This window comes from Thamnophis elegans, chromosome 4 (genome assembly GCF_009769535.1).
Source record: "Thamnophis elegans isolate rThaEle1 chromosome 4, rThaEle1.pri, whole genome shotgun sequence".
Lineage (NCBI taxonomy): Eukaryota > Metazoa > Chordata > Lepidosauria > Squamata > Colubridae > Thamnophis > Thamnophis elegans.
In genome coordinates, this window is record NC_045544.1 from 29,851,615 (window position 1) to 29,878,092 (window position 26,478).

General features: G+C 39.8%; 1 protein-coding gene across 5 annotated transcripts in view; it reads right to left on the minus strand.

Moving 5' to 3' along the window:
• Window positions 1-10,610, minus strand: part of ATG5 (autophagy related 5) — a 37,845-nt gene extending 27,235 nt beyond the window's left edge. Inside the window, exons 1-3 of one of the 5 annotated variants that reach the window (XM_032215863.1) lie at window positions 10,419-10,606; window positions 7,494-7,655; window positions 5,369-5,496 (exon numbers count right to left, since the gene is read on the minus strand). In XM_032215863.1, the coding sequence (XP_032071754.1) occupies window positions 5,369-5,496; window positions 7,494-7,601 (236 nt within the window). In that variant the 5' untranslated portion in view covers window positions 7,602-7,655; window positions 10,419-10,606. Of the gene's footprint in view, window positions 1-5,368; window positions 5,497-7,493; window positions 7,656-9,010; window positions 9,204-10,235; window positions 10,256-10,378 lie in introns of those variants that run through there. The other 4 variants (XM_032215860.1, XM_032215864.1, XM_032215862.1 and 1 more) reach the window with 4 other exon arrangements.
• Between the last annotated feature and the right edge of the window lie 15,868 nt (window positions 10,611-26,478).

Here is a 26,478-nt window from a genome sequence, read left to right on the forward strand (position 1 = left end):
GGATTTACTAATAGAATAAAATGAGTTAATATTGTTAATAGTATGTAGATAATCATGATGTGAGGGAGCTATACTAACATCATTAATTGTGGCTAACTAAATAAGTGAAATGATTATTATATAAAAATTGATTTCGAGGATATATGCTGTCTATAGGAAAATAAGATAACAGATGGAAATGAAATGATAAATTTGGTTAACTTTGGGGGCAAATAATGATATTGTTTATGTATGAAGAAGAAAATAAATTTAAGATGGAAGACATAGAAAGGAAATAACATGGCTGAAATTGGAAATATGATGTAAAATGAACTATGCATTTACTAAAATGAACTTTGCAACACTTTATTAAAAAAAAATTAAAATTTGTAACAAAAAATAAAATAATGTTGTTTAAAAAAAAGACTAAATCATTTATGCCAGGATTGCCATAAAAATATGTAAGCTTCAATATAATGTTGAACACAACCATGTTTTTAAACAATATCAGGTAATATTATTATAAATTAATATAACCAAACTCATACCTGCCTTGTAATATCCTAAAATTGTAGGACAGCTCTATTAATCAATTTAAAAAAACAAATCATTCAACTGGAAACCTATTAGATTTCAATATTATGCAACTGAAGAATTTGAAAAACTTATTAAAAATAGTTAAGAGAATAAACTTCACAGACAAACGTCTATGTGAAGTAGTATACAGTAGCACAGCCCAAAAAGATGATCTACAACAGACTAGAGAGATAAAAAGGGAGAAGTAGGTAAGTGCGAATAAACATATACCGTGGATATACACTATACATACCCTATTGCAATACCAGGTTTCTGATATAAAAAAAGGTAAATCACTTCACAATTTTCCTACCTTTAATACAGCATATAAACTGTACAATTCAACTGAAAACAAATTGGAAAGTGTAAGAGGAAAGAAATAAAAAGCTTACAATGACATGATTGCGTAAGTGGTCATCTTCTGACATGTAAGAATGTGGCTGTGTTCATCCATCACATTCAAGGTGATGGTAAATAGCAGTCAATATGCACCTGCCATCAATTAAAGTGACTCCGATGAAATCCATTTAAGTTCAACTGTTCTAGTAGGATTTTTCTGACATTTATTCAGTTGTTTTTACAGCAAAGGCCATGGTCTTCTAAGAGCTTACAAAGCATTACAAGAATTTCTTTTGTTGGAAGGTATCAGTCAGAGAAAGGGGCAAAATATTTGCAAGATATTGGTATACATTGGAACACAGTGAAGATAGTCAACAAGTGGTAAAAATAGGGCACAACTGTGACATTGCCAAGAACTGGATGAATGGATGAAAAGACAAGAAGAAAACTGGTTTGAGAGGTTGCCAAGAGGCGTTCAGCAACATTAAAAGAGCTGCAGGAATTTCTGGGGTAGGACAATAGCCTTTTTTAAACAAGCAAAACATCCAAATCTGGCTATATTTTGCAAAAACGCCTGACAAAAGCAAGTGAGAAAATGTGTTATGGTCTGATGAGATCAACACTGGAACATTTTGGCAATAATTCCAACAAGTTTGTGTTGCATAAAAACAACACTTTGCATTGTAAAATCACTTAGAGAGGGCTGATAAAGCACTGTGAAGCACTATATAAGTCTAAGAGCTATTGCTATTACCAAAAGTGCATCATACCCACAGTAATGTATGGTAGTGGCAGCATTATGCTTTGGCACTGCTTTTCTTCAGCTGGAACTGGGACTTTCATCAAGGTGGATGGAATTATAAACAGTATCAATTATCAGTCAATTTTGGCACAAAACCTTCAAGCTTTTGCTAAAATACTGAATAAGAGGAATTTGACTTTCAACATGACAATGACCAAAAGCATAGCTCCAAATCAAAAATCGAAGTTTTGGAATGGCCCAACCAGAGTCTACACCTTAATCCAATTGAAAATCTGTAGGGTGACCTGAAGAGAATTGTACATTGGAAATACCCTTGCAATCTGATAGATTTGGAATGTTTTTGCAAGGAAAAGCAAAGATTCCCAAATCAAGATGTGACGTGCTGATAGATTTATACTCCAGAAAATTGAATGCTGTCATAAAATCAAAAGGTGCTTCAACATTGTATTAGAGTAAGGGTATGCATTTTTATGCAACCACATTATTGTAAGTTTTTTCTCCTAAAAGATTTGTTCGTTTTTCAACTGAGCTGTATGTTAAAGGTGCGAGAGGTCTGATTTTTTTTACATCTCAAAAACCTGGCATTTGAAAAGGGTATACAGATTTCTACAGCCACTGTATGATTGCCAATAGCAGGCTGTTCTCCAATAATATTCCCAAAAGCTACATTAAGTCCTATCCTGCCACCCATAATTTTGAATACAGCCCCAGAATACTGAGATAAGAAAGCTGAATCTGCCTCTTTTTCTACATCAACACAGATTCTAGGAACTATAAAGTTTCATACATAACAAAACTATAATGTATTCCTGACCTTAAGCCCTATTGATTTAATACATAAAGAATATCAATAGCATATGCTCTCCCCCGTATCTGCTATAAAAACAGCAAAGTAGCTGTCGGAAAAATGTATCAAAATATTATTTTGATCACTCAGCTTTGAAATCATGCAATGAAATTATTTTATGTAAAAAGTACAATAAACTATAAGATCAAACATAGGTTTTTAATGGTGGGTCATAAAACTTATATGAAGAGCAGGTTTTATATAATAAATTAAATAATAGTATTCAAAATGGATTTTTAAAAAGATATGGAAGAGAAGACGAAAAAGAAAACTGAAATTGAAATGAATATAAAATGAGTATGCACCTCCCAATAGCATGAGCAGAAATTGATAGAAAGAAAAAAGATGTGGAAACTGCTTAGAACGCAAGAGGGGGAAAAAAATTTTGGACAGTCTCTTAAAAGCGGGTAGTGTTTAACTATTAGTAAATACGAACAAGGATGTTTAATGACATTATGTGAAATGGGACATGAATAAGTAGAACAATGCATATATGAAAATGATAACTCCAGAAGTGAGTATGAAAGAACAATGTTGTGTAAAATGTGCACAGAAGAAAAATATGGCTGCCAAACTTACAAGCAAGAGCAAGGACTGTTTACAATTAAAACAGGAAGAAAAGTTGGAAAGTGATTTTGATGGACATATAAAATTGCACTGAAAGTGCATGAAAAGCATAGAACCTCTAACAGAATGAGTATAATTATAAATAAAATCTGTGAAATAACTGCCAAGTTAATATACAGGAAGAAACAGAGGAATGGAAACCATAAATGTTGTGAGAATGTTCAAAACTATTAAGATGTAGATGATGTTCCTTGCTGCATTGCTCATATTACACCTAATGGGATCAAATATTTTAGGATATCTTGCAACTGTATCTTCTCCCTTACTTGCCAAATGTACAATACAATAATTAAGGTACATGCAAATGTTTTAAGTCAGGAAGAGACTATAGGAACATGATTTCTGTTCTGCCCTACCTCTTCCTTGCTAAAATACTAATTACTTGGCATGTGTATTAATAATTAAGTACCATATTTAAATATGCTTAAAGCTAAACAATGCTAAACTCTTCAAATTCTAATTGACATTAGCCAAGATTCTTGTTTAATCACAATCATTGCTACTCCGTTATTGATATGTTTGCAGTTGTTATATCCTATAAAATATGGGTATGTAGTAGCAGAAGAAATACTGATAAGCATTTTCTTCTTTAGTCTGTGCCAGTGGTTCACCAACCAGGATTCAAATCTAAGATAGCATAACCAAAATTTGAACTAAACAAACGTTCATTTAATCAGAAATCATCATCAGTACAACAGCTTATTCAAGCAGGTTGAATGCCAAAATAAAAGAAAGACTGATGCAAATAATCTCATCAATCACTCCTGAATTAAGCAGTGGGAGAATTATCTCTGCAAAATTTTATAAATGATAGATAAATGTTAAAACTTTAAATCCCTAAACCGGTATCAGCAATCTGTGGCTCCAGAGCAACATGCGGCTCTTTGGGACTTTTAACTGCGGCTCCCGTTCCCATTACTAGCTGGCCCCGCCCCTCACCCTCCTATCAGTTCCTCTTCGCCTGGCTTGAGAAGGTAAGGGCAATGGCGGGGGATGGAGAAGCGGCCGGGCTGATTCTCCTGCGTCTCACTCTTGCTGGGTCTTCTTCCAGCCCTTGTTGGTGCTGGGCTTGCCTCAGTCACTTGGGAAGATGCGCAACCTACTCTCTGCCCCGAGACACTGGCCTGACCCGGCCGTGACTGGGAATGGAGAAGAGGAGACGGCAGAAAGGAGGACAGGCCCACAACACCCAGCTGCTACTTTAAGAAGCTCAGGACGCAAAAAGGGAGCTGGCCCCACCCATCCTGGGGGTCAGATTCGAGAAAGCCGGAGTGCCCTCGCCAAAAACGCTTGCCCGTCAGCTGGTCTCTCTCTCTCTCTCTCGTGTGTGTGTGTGTGTGTGTGTATCTCACACTCTCTGTCTCACTATCTCCTCTCTCTTGGAAAGCCAAAGCTGGGTCAAGACAGCTCTCCTTGGGGCTCTTCGCTACTCCTTTTCTTTCTTCTTTTTGGAAACCTGGGCTGGCTCAGAAATGAGTGTGAGCCGTGATAGAGGCTTCCCTCCTCCTTCCCTCCCTCATTCTGCTTTCGCGATCCACTGACCAGCTGTGGCGGGGCTGGGAGGGTGCACACAAGTGGGGAGACCCTCCTCAAGCGAGCAGCCACCTGTCCCACCTGCACTTTTGCTGCCCATCCACTCGGATAAGGGTCTCCCGCTCATGCGCACCCTCCCAGCCCCGCCATAGCCAGCCAGGAGGTCAGAAGAGGAGGAGGAGGAGGGGGTCACACAAAGGGTCCACTGTGGCTCATGCTCGTTCTTCAGATAGCCCAGATTTCTAAAAGGTTGCCAAGAAGAAAGTCGTAGCAAAGAGCACAAAGGAGAGCTCGCTGGGTTGGCCCAGCCTTGGCTTTCTGAAACAGTGAGAAGAGAGAGAGAGGAAAATACACACAGAGACACACACACAGACACACAGAGTGACACAGAGAGGGAGATACAGAGAGAGGAGGTAACAGAGTGGGAGGGAGACATAGAGAGATACAGGGGAGGGAAAGAGAGGGGGGTTGTGGTTCCCAGTGTTTTTTTAACAACTGGTTCTCTGACCTAATGACCAGCTGGGTAAGAGTGGCTAGGGGGTCATGTGACTGGGAGTGAGTGATGTCGAGTTGGCCATTTATTTGATTGTGAAAATGTTAAATGGCTGCCAGAAAATCCAACTTTATACAGCATTGATGGGAATTTTTCACTCTATTTAAGATTGACAACTTGTAGAAAATATGCATTCAAAAACTTAACTCACCATTTCAAAGGGGTACCTTCATTTTCAAACCATATTTCTCCGATGTCCTCTCGTCTCATAACCTTTTGAAAATGTTTTTTCACTTTGTCAGTTACAAGTGTCAGGTAGCTTATCCTAGGTAAAAGCAGCTGAAAAACAAAGTTTGAAATTGGATTTTGCATATTTTATGAACAGATTTCAAACAGAATGTATGGCTTTGATTCAAAAATTTTAATTTAAATTAAAATATACACTATAAAGTATACATGCACTATATTGGATTACTAGAAAGATAGAGGAATTCTTCCTATTCCACCATTATAAGATGTTGATAAAACAATACGGCATTATTATCTATGGAGATTCTCAATCATCCAGGTCATGGCTGTCCCAAAGGTGCTTTTTCAGAGCTGAAGAAGCTTCTTGAATAAGAAGCGAAACATCTTCAAAGAAAAAACAAAAAATCTAGTTGCCACTTGAAAAAGCACCTTTGGAACAATAAAGTATTATTGTTCTTTCAATCCCACAAATACAAGGTTAAGGAATTACAAATAAGCATGTTACACTTTACGGGGCAGGAAAAAAGAATGCCTTTTTATGTTACAAAACACAATAAAATTTCTTCTGATTCCAGACAATTAAACATTAATTTCAGTATATAGTATGTGATTTTAAAAAACATACTGCACCATAATAATAGACTGCACCATAATAGACTGAAACCACAGAAGTGAGCTTTATTAAGTTTTAGGGGACTGACATTCAAGCAATTAGATTGAAAATTGGTCATAAAAGTTAAGGAGACAATCTACAATTACTTGCATACTAATTACAGATTCAGGCAAACCTTCATAGACAGAATAAAAACTTCATAAGCAATGTATTCCATTACAAATGAAATTTGGACATACAGGAAAATGTTACTTACAATAATCATGAATTGTAGGTAAAGGTAAAGGTTCCCCTCGCACATATGTGCTAGTCGTTCCTGACTCTAGAGGGTGGTGCTCATCTCTGTTTCAAGGCCAAAGAGCCAGCACTATCCAAAGACGTCTCCGTGGTCATGTGGCTGGCATGACTAAATGCCAAAAGCGCACGGAACACTGTTACCTTCCCACCAAAGATGGTGCCTATTTTTCTACTTGCATTTTTACGTGCTTTCAAACTCTAGGTTGGCAGAAGCTGGGACTTGTTACACGGTGCTAGGGATTTGAACTGCCGACCTTTCTGATCGACAAGCTCAGCATCTTAGCCACTGAGCCACCGCGTCCCTTCATGAATTGTAAGACAGCAGTAAAATTTACATTTTATTAATGAATGCTTGTAAGTAATATAGAAAATAAAACATCCCACATCACTATACTGCTATCTAAAAAAAGAAAAGATTAAGAGAACAGAATGAAAAGACAAAAATAATCAATAACTTTCTCAGGCCAACTCAAAATTTACAAAATGGTGTATAAATGGTTTTGTTTCTCAGAACTCTTCACCAGGTAAGATAGTAAGTGAACAGTTCTTAGGAAGTCAGAAACCTGAAGAATGAATCATAAATTACTGAATAATTCTCTGGGTTGATACATCACACTAAGCCAGGAATATCAAACTCAAGGCCCGGGGTCCGGATCCACAGGGTGCTTAGATCTGGCCCATGCGGCAACCTGGAAACAGCAAAGGAGAGGCCCACGGTAACTCTGCCAGCAAAAATAGAGCTCATGGAGTCCGTGCAAAGCCCATGTGGGCTCCGTTTTAGCCCTCTGCAACCGAAAATGGAGCACGGGGGGGGAATATGTGGCCTGCCTGGGCTCCATTTTTGGCTGTGACAGTCTCCTGAAGGCCTCTGCCAGTGAAAACGGAGGCCTGGGGAGGCATCACGCTCCGTTTTCACTGGCTATGGGTGCAGGACGCCATCGCAGTTGAAAATGGAGCCTTGATGAGTGACATCAAACTGGCTACACCCACCTTGGCATGACTCCAATCCCTCCCCCTGCCCCCTGAAATCGAACACAACCCTGATGTGGCCCTCAATGAAATTGAGTTTGACACCCTTGCACTAGGCCAAAAATAAGCCACAATATGACTTTGTATGATGTGTGAGCCCAGCCACAATAATCTTCAATTACAGTCTTTGATGGAGTTATAGACTTACATAGTATGGTTCCGCTTCTCTTTCGGTACTCTCATCTTGATTCAACATAAAACAGGTTGGTATTCTTCCAAACCACACATCTCTTAGTACATCTTTGTCATCTGTCATTCTTCCAGGAAGTGCAGAAACACATCTAGGCTAAATTATTCCTTAGATAACCCACTACAAACAAAAAACAAAGACTTGGCTTTTAAACCCACATGATTATCTGAATCATATCACCCTTTTAGTATAGGATTTTCTTCTTGAATTTTCAAATTATGGTTAGTTGAAAAAAGTATTACTATCTTCGCATTGCATAGCTTCCTAATGTGTGATGATATTCTTTATGAATTGATAACCTATGCTCTGAATTTTTTTAGTTAAAAACAATAAACTTGTATAATAAATCAAATGTAGTCTAAATGCTGTTGTGATGAGATTTCTTCTAACCCATTTTTATGCTTCAGCAAATGGTAGCTTTGAAGACAAAAAGCAATTTTAGTAGGGGTGCAACTAGAAGGGAACAACTGCACAGGAAAAGTATGCACATGAAAATCAAGAGATCTGTAAACTCTTCTTAAAGCTAGAGATAGAGATTTGCTTTAAATAATGAGCAGCTTACCAAGTCCATTCTAACTTCTCAGTACACCGTCAAATAAATAAAATAAAATGGCAGCATGCTTTAACTTTAACACAAATCTGTAACTGCCTAATAGGAGGGCTTTATTTACAAAATTCTCTAAAAAATATCCTCATTTTACCAATCTCAGGATAGAAGGCCAAGTCAACTTAAGATGATCAGAATCTAATTCCTGGCAGTGAGTTATAGCCTTTTTGAGTGGCAATAGTGGCACCAGGGTTGAAGTTGTTTAAGGTGTCTGTGTGTGTGTGCGTGTGTGCATGTGACATGCCAACAGAGTCAGTTTTGCCATTTTCTGGATTTTTGACATGCCGAGCCCAAAAGATTTGCCATCTCATTCACACATTCTCACATACACACCCTCTTTTGGGAGTGGGCATCTGAATTTCATTTTTAATGTGTGCCAATAAAAGTGTCAATAACACTTAACTTTTCTTATCAAACCTTTTGCCAATCAATCAAGCAAGCAAGCAAGCAATGGTGGCGCAGTGGTTAGAGTGCAGTATTGCAGGCTAACTCTGCCCATTGCCAGGAGTTCAATTCTGACCTGCTCAGGGTTGACCCAGCCTTCCATCCTTCAGAGGTCGGTAAAATTAGAACCTAGATTGTTGGGAAATATGCTGACTCTGTAAACTGCCTAGAGAGGGCTGTAAAGCACTGTGAAGCCATATATATGTCTAATTGCTATTGCTATCACTGTTCTAGACTTTGTGGAGGCAGCTACAAGTCATCCAGTAGCACTGAGATTCTGGAAACAGGATGAAGTTTCAACTCTTTTCCTTGTTTTGGGGAGAGATTAACAGGGAAACTGAGAACAGAAAGCATCTGAGAAGAAAATAGTTCCTTTCCTCAAGCTCAACTCTCCAAACTCTGCTATTTAGTTCACGAAATATACCTCTGAATCTCAGAAGCAGGATCCACAAACTGATTAGCAGGTATTAAACAAACCTAACAAGCAATTTCTCTTTCTCTCTCTCTCTCACACACACACACACAACATCTGCATTAGCTTTCCCCAACTAAAGCATTCGCCGGCTGACAAAAGTGCAGACTTTTATACAAGTAGTCCTCGACTTACAACAGTTCGTTTAGTGACAGTTCAAAGTTACAGCATTGAAAAAAGTGACTTATGACCATTTTTCAATTACCACCTTTGCAGCATCCCCATGATCATGTGATCAACATTTAGATGCTTGACAACTGGTTCATCCTGATGACCATTGCTGTGTCCCAAAGTCACGTGATCACCTTTTGATAAGCAAAGTCAATGGGGAAGCCAGATGGATTTAACAACCGGGTTATCGACTTATCAAATGCAGCAACTGACTTAACAACTGTGGCAAGAAAGGTCATAAAATGGGGCAAAATTCATTTAAACAAACGTCTCACTTAACCAAAAAAAGTTTGGACCCAATTGTGGATGTAAGTCGAGGACTATCGTACTCTGGAGTTTCCTGCCCACAGGAAACTGTAGTGAATGCTTGGAACTTGTCCAAATAGTCTGGAGGGCGGCAATGGACGATTTATATTATGGCAGACAATCAAGCTTACTTAAGATGGGAGAGGGGCAGGGAGGAGGCCACCTGGCCTTCTCCAACTTTGGATTTCATAAACCTGGAACTCACCAAATAGCCACGCTAGTTGTAGCTTATAGGATTTAATAGTTAGCACTGGTTAATTCACCAGGTGTCCAATGAGCATCATGGGGAAACGCCATGCAAAGATTAAGCCGCATGCAATCTCTTGAAGCAACAGAGCCTTGGAAACCCATCCCGATGTTTCCCAAATTAATGGGGGGGGGGGGGCGACGACTCTTAAGGTACGAATTTGCCGTGCCTTTATGCCGTGAAGATAATCAAGGTTGACTCAGCCTTTCCTCCTTCCCGGGTGGGTAAAATGAGGACCCAGATGGTTGGGGGTAATAGGCTGACTCTGCAAACCGCTTAAACAGGGCTGTGAAAGCATTATGAAGCGGTATATAAGTCTAAGTGCTACTAAGTGCTATAATGCCGGGGCAAGGAAGCGCGCGTGTGCAATGCATTTCCCTTGTACAATTAAAGCGCAACCTGCAGCGCCGCGGAAGAGGAGGAGGAGGAAAGGGGCGCGAGGAAAAGGCAGACCAGAACTCTTCCTCTCGCGGCGGAGAGGGGGGGGGGGAGAGTGAAGGTTCCTCCATGCGACACACACACACACACACCGCCGCATATGCCGCTCGGACGCCCCGAGACCAAGAGAGGGAAGAGGCAACGCAATCGTTACCTACCAGTCGGTTTCCGTCTCCAGCCGCGCCTCCCGCCCCCTACCTCTGCGCCCTTCCGCTGGCCGCTCTCTCACTCGCACCTCTCCACAACGCGCAAACTCCACTCCACCTCGCCCCGCCCACCAAGTAGGCCTTCCTTTTAAAGACGCCGAGTCTTGAGGGAATCACGTGACTCGGCTGGAGTCTTCCAAACTCCCAGACCAGAGAGAAGCCCCGGCCGGTGCGATTGTTTTGGTTTCTGTGGCAACCCGGAAGTGCTGGATCATCATAGAGACTACAGAAAAAGAAACGTCCTCGCGAGCTGAAGTTCGGCTGTAATGGATGCGGCCCTCTAGGGGGCAGTATATTCCCCAGATTTTTACATTTTACGGATGGCCTGGCAAATGATTCTACGGCGCCAAAGAAACTAACCCTCCCAGCCTACTTTGCCAATCAGCCATGGGAGCCATCCGGAGTTGCTGGAAGTTGAAGTTCAGCAAATTTGCAGGCGGTGTAGAGCAGTGTTTCTCAACTTTGGCTACTTTAAGGTGTGTAGACTTCAACTCCCAGAATTCCCATTTACTGATGGGATGTTGGGAACTTGAAGTCTGCACATCTTAAAGCTGCCAAAATTGAGAAACAGTAATGCAGCAGTTTGAATTGCAGCCTCTTTTGTAGAACCAGGAAAAATAAAGTATGCTAATTTGGCTACAGGGAAATTTTAAAACTCCTGTTAAGTCATCATTCGCTATACGATCAAAGAAAATAACAAAGCAATTTATTAGGAAGGTGGATTGGGCTATTCTACATGTATTCATTGAAATGATTTATTGTCTCCAGGAGGCTTACACTGTTTAAAATGTAATGACAGCTAAATATCAGACCAGCAAACTTTCTAAAATGGAAGGCCCTTGGGGAAAAGGAGTTAAGGCCTAAGTGGGAATAACTCCTATCAACTTAGTATGTTGCATGAAGCCAGCCTTGATGATCTGTAAATCATACTGTATAATTTAGTGATAGAACCTTGCGGATTTATTTCAGTCATCAAGCCATGATTAAATAAACTGTGACTTAGCTTGCTGTATATGTATTTGTGTATATGTATATAGTGGTGTTATTGAAAAACGTAATAGCCACAGGTAAGAGAAAAGTAAAGAAAGCACATTTAATGAACTGTAGCTATTAAAAGACTATTGGGCAAGTTGCAGCTTCAATCAGTTTTGAAGCAGCCAGATAGTTATGCGCAATTCCAAAGGAAATACATTTGCATTGCTTTGAACATAGATATAATTAGACATTCAAGGTGGGGTTCTGTGAGAATGACAAGCTTGGGTGAAACTCAACATAACCAAAAACTAGATAAACTGGTTTCCAGTATAATAAATAAGGCAGAATCTTGTACAATAGCAGACAAGTTGAACAACTAAAAAGGAAAAAGTATGTAATACAATACATTATTGCAGATGATAAACCTTCAGATGATAAATCAGGAAGAATTCCCACTGGGAAGTCAAACAAAGTCTTCTATGAAAATCCTTTTCTTAAAATATATGTATGGTCTGGCAATTAATTTTTCACATGGATTCTTTGCACATTCCACATTTTCCGACTTCCGGTGGGGCAGTAGGTCTGTTTTTCACCCTTCCCAAGCTCCAAAGGCTTTCTAGGAGCCCAGGGAGGGCGAAAAACAGCCCAACACGCAAACTGGAAGTTCAGGAACATTTCCGGGTTGCCCGTTGGGCTGTTTTTCTCCCTCCGAAGGCTTCAGGAGGCTTCCATTCCCGAACTTCCGGTTTGTGTGTTAGGCAGTTTTTCACCCTCCAAAGGCTTCAGGAAAGCCTCCGGAGGGTGAAAAATGGCCGAAAATCAACACTGAAAATTAGCTGGCTGGAGTTGACAGGACAACACCTTGCGTGCCCTCAGAAATGGTTCCGCGTGCCACCTGTGGCACACATGCCATAGGTTTCCCATCACGGGTCTATAAGGTCATGAAGAGTCAGACATGACTTACCACTGGGGTGTCAAACTCGTTTTCATTGAGGGTCGCATCAGGGTTGTGAGTGACCTTGGGGGAGCCAGGGGGAGCGTGACCATCTTGACATCACTTGTGTCAGGAGCGCCTGTGGTGGCCTGAGTGCATCTGCCAGCAAAAACGGGCTCCCAATGTCAGTTTTTGTCTGGGACGGCCTTCTGCAAACCCTCTGCCAGCAAATATGTGTCCCTCCCAAGCTCCATTTTTTGCTGGCAGGTGAGTGCAGGAGGCCGTCACAGCCAAAAACGGAGATTGGGAGCCCATTTTTGCTGGCAGATGCACCGCGGACCAGTCCTGCACTGTTTCCAGTGCGGCCTCGCAGGCCAGATCTAAGAACCCCAGAGGCCGGATCCGGGCCAGGAGACTTGGGTTTGACACCCCTGACTTAGCAACTGAGCAACAAAAAGCTTCCTTAAAGGATCCTTCTTTAGCCATTACAATTTTTATTTGAGTAAAGAGGTTTTTAAAAAATACTGATCTTTGAACACACTTTTATTTCTCAGGATCAGACAGGTTACAGTATATTCAAAATACAAAATAAAACCTTATTTTAAAATGAATTATTTAAAAAGAGGCAAAAAATAAGCATGATAAATCTTGCAGTTTACTGTGAAATAAAACAGTGTGATAGAGAACTACAACCTCTTTAAGAGAATCAGAACCTAGCTGCTACAATAAAAAGGATTATAGCACACAGCTGTTTTTCTGCTATTCTGTGACGCAAAGCAGAGATTCATAATCAGAGGAGGTAGTTGATCAGGTAGTTCATTCTTTAGTATTTGTTTTGAAAGCAAAATACCATTCTCTAATCCTTCTTTCCAAAAATGCTTCTTTGCCCTCTCACCCTCACTCCACAATCTTGAGTATTTATACATGCTAAAAAATAATGGCTGCAGCCTGATGCTTTCTTTCAAACTGATTGTCTCCCCCACCCCCAAGTAAAAAGGAAAAGATAAACTGACTTACAAACTAAATATTTTTTTAAAAAAATAAGGAAAAATTATGGGCCAGAGAGTGATTTCCTGTGGCTGAGCAACTTCTGCTAATTGAACTACTGTATATACTCGAGTATAAGCCTAGTTTTTCAGCCCACTTTTTGGGCTGAAAAAAGCCGCCTCGGCTTATACTCGAGTCAGTGAAAAATTTGCCCGAAATGGAGGAGAAAAAGGGGCGGGGCCATGCCGCTGGGTGACACTCGTGAATGGCCCAGTGCCCCTGTGAGTTTCCCCTCCCTCTGTGTCAGTTTGCCGCGCAGCGCGCACCGCACCATCCCCCCTCCTCATGTTCTAATGTAATGCAGGGCTGTCTTACGATTCCCCTTCCTCCCCCTCCTGCCGCTCTGCAACGATGTCCCACCTCCTCCTTGTTATGGCAAGCAGCCACATAGCGATGTCCCACCTCCTCTGGTACAGTGATCCAATGATAGGAATCACTGTGCCGTGTGTCATAGGAGGCGGGACATCGCTCCCGCGGCTGCACGGGACATCATCATCACAGCGGGACATCAGCATCATGAGGTGAGTGAAGTATTTCATTGAATACACCGCTAGTTTACTGTTTTTCTTTGAAATAAATATTCAAAAACATTATTGGTATCTATTTTTATTTTTGAAATTTACCGGTAGCTGCTGCATTTCCCACCCTAGGCTTATACTCAAGTCAATAACTTTTCCAATTTTTTGTGGTAAAATTAGGTGCCTCGGCTTATATTCGGGTCGGCCTATACTCGAGTATATACGGTATTTGCAGTTTTAAACCAATCAGTAGTTTAGCATCGTATGTTAACTCAGCCAATATAACTTAGTGAAATGAATGAATCTGGCCAAATAGTATAGCAATGTTTTTTAACTTTCTTAATATTATTTCAAGAATCAGATTGCAATTGAAATTTTATTCTATCATAATTCATACAATGTACAAATAAGTTCTAAATAATTCGATTATTTTGGGTAAAACTGAACTGTATTTGTTGCACTTTAGTACAAAAGGAAGTGGCCAGATTAAATAAGGGACTACACTACAGTAATTTAAAAAAAAGATATTACTTCCATACTGTAAGTTTATTCGTACAGAATTTTGCATAAATATAGTAGTTGTCCCATGAGTACCATACAGTATGCTCTTGCAAACTTATTTTGACACCACTAGGTGTCGTAGTGCTTCTATCACTTCTGTAACTTTTCTCATATGAGAAAAGGTATTGCAAGTTCAAAAACATTTGAGGAAAATTTCATTTAATAAACAGTTGCTTGACAATTCATTAACCAAAATGTTCCAAGAGGGCCCTTATTTTTCCAGGTTTAAAAAAATAAGACAGTGTCTTATTTTTAAGTTTTTAAGTAGATGTCTCCACAGATTGACTACTATACTTGTTTAAAATAATACCCCATAAAATCCCAAACAAAAATACCAAAAATATTAGTCCTCCCCTTCCCCTCGCATTACTGCGTGTCACTGCCATGCCATCTGGATTTTGGTGGCTGACTGAAAAAAATGTAATCACTGGCTAGAAAAGTTTACTACCTTAACTATGATTTATTGAGTAAGCCACAGTGATAAAATTACATATCACATTAAATATCATACAAACATGATGTATGATTCCAATCAAATTTTCTGTTGGAGAAAGTTGCAATATTTCAAATAGCCATTGTATTATTGACTAACAATGCCAGTTGCATAATGCAAATTCCATTACAAGTTCTTAAAATTTAAATGATGCATGCCATTAAAGCAAAACGAAAAGGAAACTCTTAACATCTATCTCCCTCTGCTGCATTCCTCCTACCTGCTGCAAAATACGAAAACCAGAAAGGCATTTCCCTCTTTCTGCTTTGCCAGTCTATGGCAAGTAAAACCTCTATGGTTGAATTCTATATTCCAGCCTTGGACATAATGGTGGGAGGAAGTAATGAGATGTGCATCATAACATTCTAGCACAAAGGCTGTTCTTTTTATATTTGCAACATCATATTGTAAAAATGTATGTAAGAAGTAGAATTTGCAGTATGATATCATGATATGCATTTTATCATGGTGATTGAAACTATGATTTCAATCAGTGATGTGCGGTGAGGTTTAGGGTTGGTGAGGCAAAAGCGGGGCGGCGGTGAGAAGCAGCGTCCCTGCCACTGTCCCCGACAGAGGCATCTCGTGTTTATGTCCACCATAGACGTGAGATGCCTCTGTCGGACACAGCGGCGGGGACGGAGGAGGTGGGGGCGAGGCGGCAGCCGGCGAAGAAAGGGGAGAGGAGGAGGAGGAAAGGGAGAGGGGAGCTGGACGGGGCTCCCGGTGGGGGGCAGAGGAGAAAGGGAAGGGGAGCACAGCAGGCAAAAGAAAGCACCAGCCCGCCAGCAAAGGTGGGTAAAAGACCCGCCTTTGCTGGCGGGCTACGCCTCTCTTCTCAAACAAGCTGCCCTCCCTATCTCTCCCCCTTCCCTCTTCTCTCATACAAACTCTCTCTCAAATTGAGAGTTTGAGTGAAGAAACAAACACACTCACACACACACACACTCACACGCATGCACACGCAAATTACTTACAATAAAAAATTACTTACAAAGTACAATAATTTTGAATTTGTCCCCCTTCCCTCCATCCGACCCACATACCTTTTCCAGATGTGTCACAGAGGATTTCAATTCTCCTCTTGTCTGTCATGATGAAAATGTAAAAAATGTAAAAAGAAAAAGGCAAAAGCTGCTGCTGCCAGAGCCTCCAATGGATGACTCTGCTTAACTGTTTTAAAAAAGCCTCTAAAAAAGTGCCTTCTGCAGGAGGAGGCAAGAGAACCACGTGCCTCCTTTGCATAAGGAATTTTTCGCCTTTTAACCCTTGCTTAACACTGCTCAAGTGATCATAAAGATAATCTAAAGGAGGCACGTGGTTCTCTCGCCTCCTCCTGCAGTTAAGCACTAAGCAGAATCATCCACTGTGACTCTGGCAGCAACTACCTCAGCCTTTTTCCTTTTAATTTTCTTTTCTTTTCATGATGACAGTGGTGAGGCCCTGCCTCTCCTGACTGCACGTCCCTGATTTCAACCAATGAGTAGGTTGCACATCCCTACTCTTATTTAATTATCTAATGTAATTTTGTACTTAATTTTATACTGTATATTTTACTATTAATAACATTTTTAGTATTATATGTAAACTGCTTACAGTATAAGGAGTATAAATCTCATATATAAACTTAACCATGCTTCCACAATGAATTGCAGTTAAGCTTAATGTTACCATACTTATAAAAGGATCTAGTGGTAGAAAGCTGATAATATATCTTGAACCCCCAATGGTTATTGAAATGCATCAGATTAATCTCATGTTAAAATTGTTGTGGTTTGTGGCTTAGTTACGTTAGGAAAAAAACATGAGAACATCTAGGGATGATTTAAAACTGCCTCAGTTTATTTAGGGCGTAATAGGTTGCCAGGATAAGTTTGTACCATGGCTTGATACAACTGTACAAAGGCCTAAAATTGCAGGGGAAAATGAATATTATTGCTCAGATGTTTTCTTTCCTATACATCGGAGATACATTTTAATACATATGACATTTTAATACATATGACCAGCATTGGAACCTGCAAGTCCATACTGTTTTTAATATTGCTAACAAAAGATTCCTGCAAGTATGACAGCATTTCCAATAAACCAGATTTTCATCTGTGCTTCAGCTACACATTTATTTTTAAAAATCCATCAAGCATATTAAACTTATCCTAGAAGAAGAAATGACGTTAATGAATAACCAAATTATTTGAAATTATAGCATGGTTGAAAACTTACACAACTGCTCCAACCAGTTCTACCTATGTAATGGACAGGCATCAGTAGCACCATACAGCCTACTCGATTGCAAATACTATATTGCTAGTGTTTGCTCAGCTCGGCTCCTTGAAGTAATAAAACTACTATTTTCACTGGCATACATGATAAGGTGAATGGACTGAATTATCATCATTAGATTTATTTTAATGCACTGTTATCAGAAACAATATTATACAGTATATACTCAATCTTGTTTAGTCTTATAATATACTCAGAAGCATTTACTTATTTATTCTCATAGGTAAGCTTGGATAAAGCTCAGCAAAAAATAGTAATGTACACAATTTTATTTCTAGCATCTGTTGTAGTTAATATTGCTCAAGCCATATGTTTGGACTGGATTTGGCATTCTTATCCACTTATCAAGTCCTTTCCAAGGACTAGGATAGGGAGATGTTATTGTTTAATAATATTATAGATATCAAGGATGTCTAATTAAAGATGCCTTTTGCAAATGACTGGTTATTTTGTCAGTGCTGATGATGTCCAAATGGTGCTACATATATTTTTGGGACTGCACCCAAGTTACCTAATTATTGCCGCAGTTGCCGCAGACCTGCTATTTCTATTTGCAGTTCTTTGTATCTTGAGATTTTCTTCAGTTTTTTAACTTTTATTCTATTGTCTCCAGTTATTGTCACATCCACTATCCAGACTTGTTTTGTCTTTCTTATCAACAGTTGTTAAGTCTGTGGTGCAGCAGTTGCTTGTCTGTTGGAATTCCACAATTGCAGAACACTTTAACATTTTCTATTCCTTTGTCTATTTTGTGATCCCACCATTTCTTGCTTGCAGGCAGATGGTAAATCTTGCAGATATTCCAATGCACTATTGTTGCTGCACTGTCATAGTAATAATAATAATATTATTATTTCTTGCTTCACTGAATGACATGCAAACATGTAAAAGATAGTAATTTGCTATTATCTTAAAAAATAATTGAGACATGTTTGCCAAGTGTCAGATGCCCAGACAATTGGTTCTTTTGGATCCAGATAAAATAATAAGCACAGCAGTAAATAAATGGATGTTAAAGTTTATTATTAGCTCAAGCAAACAGATTTAAAAGCATAACATGAAAAAGCAAATCTGTTACAAGCTGCCAGGAGTTCCTTAATAACAACAGATGCCCCATGGGTAGTCAGTTTCCACAGTACCTAATGCTAGGTTCTGTATAGAAGCTCTTCTCTAATAACAACCCCACAGGTTTTATCAAAACTTGGCGTCATGACTTCATGGCCTTGCTGTTGGACATATGACCTTGGCATATGACTCTTGGGATGGGGATTGAAAGTCTGAGACTTTCACAGCAAAAGAAACTTCTTCGTCTCTCCCCCCCTTCTCCTTTGTGCAGCAAGCGAGAGTGAAAAACAAGCAGAGTAATTCAGAATGAACTCTAAACTTCCAGACTTTTTTAATACGGAGAAATTAACATAGGTCACTAAACTCCTTGAAATAACAATGGTTCCTCCACTTTTCCACTATAAGATAATGTAGCAGTTTAGTCTTTTAAAGATATATGTACAAGAAGGTCAGAAAACATTTATTAATTATAAACATATTCCCATATTTTAAACACAAGATTTGGGCTGCTTTGATCCAAAATCTGTTTTTCTCTGTTTTCTGGATTGTGAGTCAATAATGGATAATAAATTAGCCACATCTGATTTCTGCTGGAGTAAATTTTGTCATGGGGCCATTGGAAGCAACAAGAAAAGTCTGTAGTCATCCATACTTCTGATGTGTCTTTAGATGGAAGAATATCGCCTTCCACACTATGCTTATTGGAATCATAGATTGCTACCAGCTGTGATTCTGTCTCCTTTGAATACTGGCCCAGTTCTCTTAGAAGGGATAGGAGGGTGTGTAGTACAACCTCACCTAAGATCAATTTCATAGATCTAGCATAGATTTGTAGGGTGCAGTTAGTAGTTGCCGTCTAAGGAAACTGACAAAATAATTTGGTAAACAACTGGCTGAGATTGTTAAATTATACCAGATGCATGGATATGTTTATTATACTATTTCTCCTTAAATAAAGTCAAACATTTGTCTTTTAACCAACTAATCATAGTATTGGCAGCCTGCTTTCTTGTATATGCATGAAAAAGAAAAGTCTGAATAACGGGAGTGGGGTAGGGATAATTGAAATCCAAATATTAAGTCTAACTTATGATCTAAGTCTCTCTTTTTATTAATCTTAAAGAAATGTTATGGATCACAGCAAATTAATAAATGTAGGATACCAATGAATAGTCTAAAACATGGCGAACCTTTTTTTCCTTGGATGCCGAAAGTGTGTGTGCGATAGCATGTGTGTGCTTACACCCATAATGCAATGTTCCCCCACATACGCACCGACCCCCCTGTGCTCCCCCGCCCCCTGCACAGGTGTGTGCAACCCTGTTTTGGTGTTAGCAGGCCTCCCTAAAGCTTCCTGGGACCAAAAATGCGGGGGGAGGTGGCGCATCCCCCACCCTGCACATGGGTGCATGAGACCCCACCCCCACCCTACGCATGCACGCGCATCTCCCAGCAGACCCAAAAATCAGCGGGCCAGCAGGAAGTGTGTGCACATGTGCAGTAGCGCTGACCTGGGCGACAGCTTGCGTGCCTGCAGAGATAGCTCCGCGTGCCATAGGTTTGCCATCATGGGTCAAAAATATAGGCTTAGCAATAGCAATTTACTATTGGGTAATATCTGTATTGCACCGATAGTTGTGTAACAGCTCTTGGTCTAAGCTTGCTTCAGACACAATATAAAAATGTTTTACTGCAATAGTAAAACCCAAAATTATTTACTTTTCTTTAGCCACACCTAATACCCTTTGGCCCCAAATAGTTACTGTGTTAGTATGCTTCTACTCTTTCATGTATTTTCAAGCAAAAACAAAGTATTTCACTGAACTTTGGGCTGAACTTTCAAGTTGAGTAACTATATATTTCTTTTTTAAAAGTGTATTTCCTAATGGTAGATAATGAGCAAATGATCAAAATGGGTGGTTCAGATGATTCAGTTGCTATAATCACCTATCTTTACAGCACCTAAAGTATGAAGGCAAAACAGTGCTTTTACATACATGGAGGGTCAGGCTGTCTGCATTCCTTAGACCAGTGTTTTTCAACCACTGTGCCGCGGCACACTAGTGTGCCGTGACATAGTGTAATGTGTGCCGTGGGAAAATTACTTTATATAGAGTCAATATAGGCACAGAGTTAAATTTTTTTAACATTTTCTAATGGTGGTGTGCCTCGTGATTTTTTTCATGAAAAAAGTGTGCCTTTGCACAAAAAGGTTGAAAAACACTGCCTTAGACAGTGGTTCCCAAACTTGGCAACTTTAAGACTTGTGGACTTCAACTCCCAGAGTTCTCCAGCCAGAAGAGCTAGCTGGAGAATTCTGGGAGTTGAAGTCCACAAGTCTTAAAGTTGCCAAGTTTGGGAACCACTGCCGTAGACTAAAAATGTCTTCTCCCAGGATTGCATAGGTATCTTGCAATCCAGGGCAAAGATGCTACTGCTTTAAGGTGTTACATAGAGTACTGTGCTAATGGTCCTAGGAACCCCACAGCCCTTTTTGCTTTTGAACCTGACATATTCCCTACAGCTCAGTTAAATGGCCTCAGACAGCCAACCCTGGGTAACCTTTAAAAACTCAGTCCTCTCAGATCTGTATTTAATACTTGGGTAGACGATCGCCAAGAAATCCCAGTTCTTTAGGCTAGACCGGGAAGCCAAACAAGTGAACAAACAAACAAAAGGTCTGGAAGAAGGCAGAATGATTATTCTGTATAATTGTTATGAAAATAATATTCATGTAGTTCCTTGGTGTGAGACTCAGTTCAAGGGATTTTTTTAAAAATATATTTAGCTATAGGCATCAGAGAATATCTACTTATTAATCAGGATGAATCAATTTACCCAAGACATTGGAGAGCAGTTCTCATATATGTATAAGCATCCACAATGGCTGAAGTGCTTCTTGCCAAAGAATACTAGTTTTTCATTTGATTCGTTCAACATCATTTCATATGTATCTTCCAAAAATGCAAAAGAAACAGCACTTTCAATTCCAGGATACAAAACACTCCTAACTGACTGAAATTAGGAAATATTTGTTAAGTGCAAACAATCAGACCCACAGCTACTTTATTATTCTATGCCTATTTCACAGGAATGTGTCCAGAGTGGCAGCTTTCTTAGGATTTCTTAGGAAATTTGACGTTAAGACTCAAAGGCATCCAGAGCAGGGGAGGGCAGGGACGTGCAGTCAGGGGAGGCAGAGTCTCACCACTGTCATCATGAAAAGAAAAGAAAACGTAAAAGGAAAAAGGCAAGAGCTGAGGTCAGGCTGAGCTAGTTGCTGCCAGAGTCACTGTGGATGACTCTGCTTAACTGTTTAAAAACGCCTCTTTAAAAAGTGCCCTCTACAGGAGGAGGCAGGAGAACGACGTGCCTCATCTAGTCTGGCGTTTTATGATCACTCGAGCAGAGTTAAGCAAGGGTTAAAAGCCAAAAAATTCCTCATGTAGATGAGGCACGTCGTTCTCCCACCTCCTCCTGTAGAGGGCGCTTTTTAAAGAGGCGTTTTTAAACAGTTAAGCAGAGTCATCCACAGTGACTCTGACAGCAACTAGCTCAGTCTGACCTCAGCTCTTGCCTTTTTCCTTTTACGGTTTTTTTTTCATTTCATCTGCAAGAGCAGAGTTGAAATCCTCTGAAACAGCTGTAAAAGGTACGTGTGGGTCGGAGGGAGGGGGAGGAATTCAAACTTCATCCTCCTGGTGCGGGGCTTTGGGCAAAGGCTGGAGGGAAGTGCTCTCCTTCCCAAGTGTAGTTTGATTGCAGGCAGAGCCACGTTGTCTTTTCAAACCTGTAATCAGTGAAGCTGGGCTCCACTGGGCCCAGCCTTCCGGGGCTGGGGAAAAGACGTGTGTGTGCTCCAGTATGGCTGTTTGACTGGCTTCCTGCCTCCTCATGTGGTCTCCCTGACTACCTCCAATCCAACTTTGTGTGTGTGTGTGTGTGCTTGTTTGAGAGAGAGTTTGTTTGAACGAGAGAGGGACGAGGGTAGGAGAGATAGTCCAATCCAACATGTGTGTGTCTGTGTGTGTATTTGAGAGGGGGAGAGAGGGAGGAAGGAGGGGAAGGGAGAAGAAAAAGAATGAAGGAAACTTATTTAGCAAAGGAGAAAAACAAATGCTGTCACTTTAAATCGGAACGGAGCATGCCTGGCTGTGGAATTCTGGGAATTGAAGTCCACAAGTCTAAAAAAATTGCTGCCTCACCAGCCATAAACCTCACCGCATGTCACTGGGGGAGGGGTGTCAGACCTCATCCTCTTGTGTTTATGTAACAAGTCCAGATTAATTCCCTGCTTGAGCCCTCCTCCAAACTTGGACAGTTGTTATCCAACAATATAGAGCTTGGTGGTACAGTGGTTAGACTGCAGTACTACAGACTAAGTCACTGCTCACTCCAGGAGTTTGATCGTAACCAGCTCAAGGTTGACTCAGCCTTCCATCTTTCCGGAGTCAGTAAAATGAAGATCCAGATTGTTGGGGGCAATATGCTGACTCTGTAAACCACTTAGGGGGGGGGGGCTGTAAAGCACTGTGAAGCAATATATAAGTCTAAGTGCTAATATTAGGTAAAGGTTCCCCTCACACATATGTTCTAGTGGTTCCTAACTCTAGCGGGTGGTGCTCATCTCGGTTTTAAAGCCAAAGAAATGTGACCAGCATGACTACACGCCGATATTTTCTTAATAGTTAATGCAGGTTAATGAAACCATTTGGATTTCAGAAATTTCTGGAGAATCTATTACATTAATCCAAAAATCACTGTGTGAGTAACCTTGGCTATCACCTAAAAACACTTGTCTTCCTGTTTAGTACCAGGTCCCTATGTATTTTCCAGTTTATCATGAACCTAGGTTTATGAAGGAGGAAGAGCTGCTGATTGTTGCTGAAGCTAGGTAGCATAGCATAATTTATTAGAACAGTTTTGCAGTGCTGACAATTTTGCTCTGCCATGATATATTTCTTCATTACCACTGTGGCTTCCTACCGCACAAAAAGTACTGAAAATTAAGGCTAGACAGGGTGCATTTCACCCTTCATTAAATTTATGAGAAGACACTCAAGTGCTAGTTCTGAATAGTTTTAATATATATCTTATGAGCCTAAAATATCTAAATTTAAACCCGGTGGAATTTAAATTCCACTGGGTGGGGAAACTTGCAAGAGAGGCTGATAACCACATAAAACTCTTACTGTCTCTATTTTATGCCACTAAATCCAATGTAATTATATGAAAACAAGGATTCCAGACATCAAAGTATGGTTAGCTGATGAGACATATTAATTTGTTCTTTTAACATCTACCTTTTATATAATATTAAAATATCAAACAACTCTTGTTATTGAGGAATCTACTTAATATGTCAAGAGGTGATAATGTCTTTTGAAGACAGGGCAGTCTCAGACTATAATCTTGTACTGATTTACCTGATAGAATTGTACTGTCAGACTCTCTTCTGTTAGGCAACATTAAAGCAAACATCTTCTGTTTCTCAGGTAAATGAAAATAAAGGTGGAATTAGTTTTTAATTCAGTGACAACAAATTCATGATCCCTATAATCATTTCTGCAGTACTCTCAGTAAACCTTTAGATTCCACTGGTGAAATTTGACAATCAAAATTACCAATTCTCTGCAAAACTGTGTTTTGCTTTGTTTTTACTGTTTGCTAAAATAAGGGGTAAAATAAGTGTGTAATATCTCTGGAAGGTTTAGCAATCATTTCTGGTCCTCCAACCCACTAGAGTTAGTCCTTGATTTACAATGGCAATTGAGCCCAAAATATATGTTGCTAAGTGAGACATTAGCTAAGTGAGTTTTGCCCCGTTTGAAGACTTTTATTGCAACAGTTGTTAAGTGTATGGTTGCAATTGTTAAGTTAGTAACATGGTTAAGTAAATCTAGCTTTCCCATTGTCTTTGCTTGTCAGAAGGTTTCAAAAGTTGATCACATGACCCCGGGACACTGTCATAAATATAAACCAGATGCCAAGATCTGAATTTTGATAACATGACCAAGGGAATGCTGCAACAGTCATAATTGTGAAAAATGGTCATAAGTCTCCTTTTTGAGTACCACTGCAATCTTGAATGGTCACTAAGCAAACTGTTGTTAAGTCAAGGACTATCTGTCCTTGTGGCAAAAAAACAAAACACCAATATTTGTTCAGTGTCAATATCACTACATTATTGGACACACACCCCCCACACCCCTTCAAGTCTCAACAAATTTAAATATTTTTATATATAAGGAATATATAAGGAAAGTATAGTCTTTGGCCATAAAAATTGGGATGCTCCTAATGTCTTAACAATCTAAAGGCCAGCCTGCTGTATAAATTTGTATATGCACATGTACATATACCCAGGTTTTTATATTTTATGTATAATAAAAAAACAAGTTGAGGAAATATTTGCTATGAAGATAAATTAGATGCATTTTAAAATCAACATATTTGTAAATTATATCCAGAATGAGATAATTCAAGTAAATTCTGATACAAATAAATAATAACAAGCACATACATATTTAAATCATTCTGCAAACCCTTTGCTAACTCTGCCTGCATCTTACTTAAAGATTTCTGTAAAATCTTACTTTTCTACACTTAAGCAAGAAAAACCAAATGTACAAGTACAGATTAGGTGAAATTTGGCTCAATAGCAATAACTGTGAGAGCGATATGGAGTCCTAGTGGACAATCACTTAAATATGATCTTTGCTTTCCATAAGCATGCTTGCATAATTTCTTTTAATAATTAGTTGTTTTGGATATCCAAGGAATGCAAAGTAGCCTTCTCCAGCACCATAGCACAAAAGAATAAATCATCTTTCTCTTGTTCTAATTATGAGCTCACTGTTGCATCAGTTATATCCGAACAGGAACTACTATTGAGTCTACATTTTGGTTTTTTTAAAAAATAATAATTTATATAGCCATCCATCTCACACACGATTTTGGGTGGCTTACAAAAAAATAGATAAAAAACAAATAAAATGCATAACATAAAATAAGGGTTCCACCACAAAACCGCGGTAGACTAAAGCGCGTGTGACTAAAGCGCGGTGACAAAACCGCACCGTCAAAACCGCGCGACAACAGCGCGCTGACAGAAGCGCGCTGTAACATAACCCTAAAAATAACCCTAAACCTAACCCTAAACCTAACGCTAAACCTACCCTAAACCTACCCTAAACCTAACCCTAAACCTAACCCAAAACCTAACCCTAAACCTTACCTTAAGTTAAATCGCGCTTCTGTCGGCGCGCTGTTGTGGGCGCACTGTTGTGGGCGCGCTTTTGACATCGCGGTTTTAGCCCCGCGGTGTTGTCGGCACACTTTAGTCTACCGCGGTTATGTCGTGCCACGAAAATAAGAACACATTGAGACTATATATCATAAATTTTGATTGAAATGATTTGATCCGAGGTGGCGCAGTGGTTAGAGTGCAGTACTGCAGCCACTTCAGCTGACTGTTAGCTGCAGTTCGGCGGTTCAAATCTCACCGGCTCAAGGTTGACTCAGCCTTCCATTCTTCCAAGGTGGGTAAAATGAGGACCCAGACTGTAAACTGCTTAGAGAGGGCTGAAAGCCCTATGAAGCGGTATATAAGTCTAAATGCTATTGCTATTGCTGCTATCATTTATGAGTTTGTCTAAATCCCTCAGTGCCTTTTTCTTCATTGATTTTTTTTAACATACCTTCCATTTAGAAAATTATAACTCTCAACTACTTCTATCATCTTATTGATCATTTTAAATTCTAATTTTCCAGCTGACATAATGTCTGCTTTAAATGATGTTCATCAAGGAATGACTTGCCTCTTCCCCTTCTTGTTCTAGCATTGTAAAGGTAAAGGTTCCCCTTGCACATATGTGCTAGTTCTCAATTCTAGGGGGCAATGCTCATCTCCGTTTCAAAGCCGAAGAGCCAGCACTGTCCGGAGACATCTCTATGGTCATGTGGCCGACATGACTAAACACCAAAGGTCCATGGAACACTGTTACCTTCCCACCAAAGGTGGTTCCTATTTTTAAGTAGCTTTCAAACTGCTAAGTGACATTGAGAGATAGTATGTATGTGTATATGTGTGTGTGTATGCTATTGTTAAAGGTTGATCCCCACACTTGCCATAAATAATACCCCTGGATTGGGGAGTTACATAATATGGGTCAAA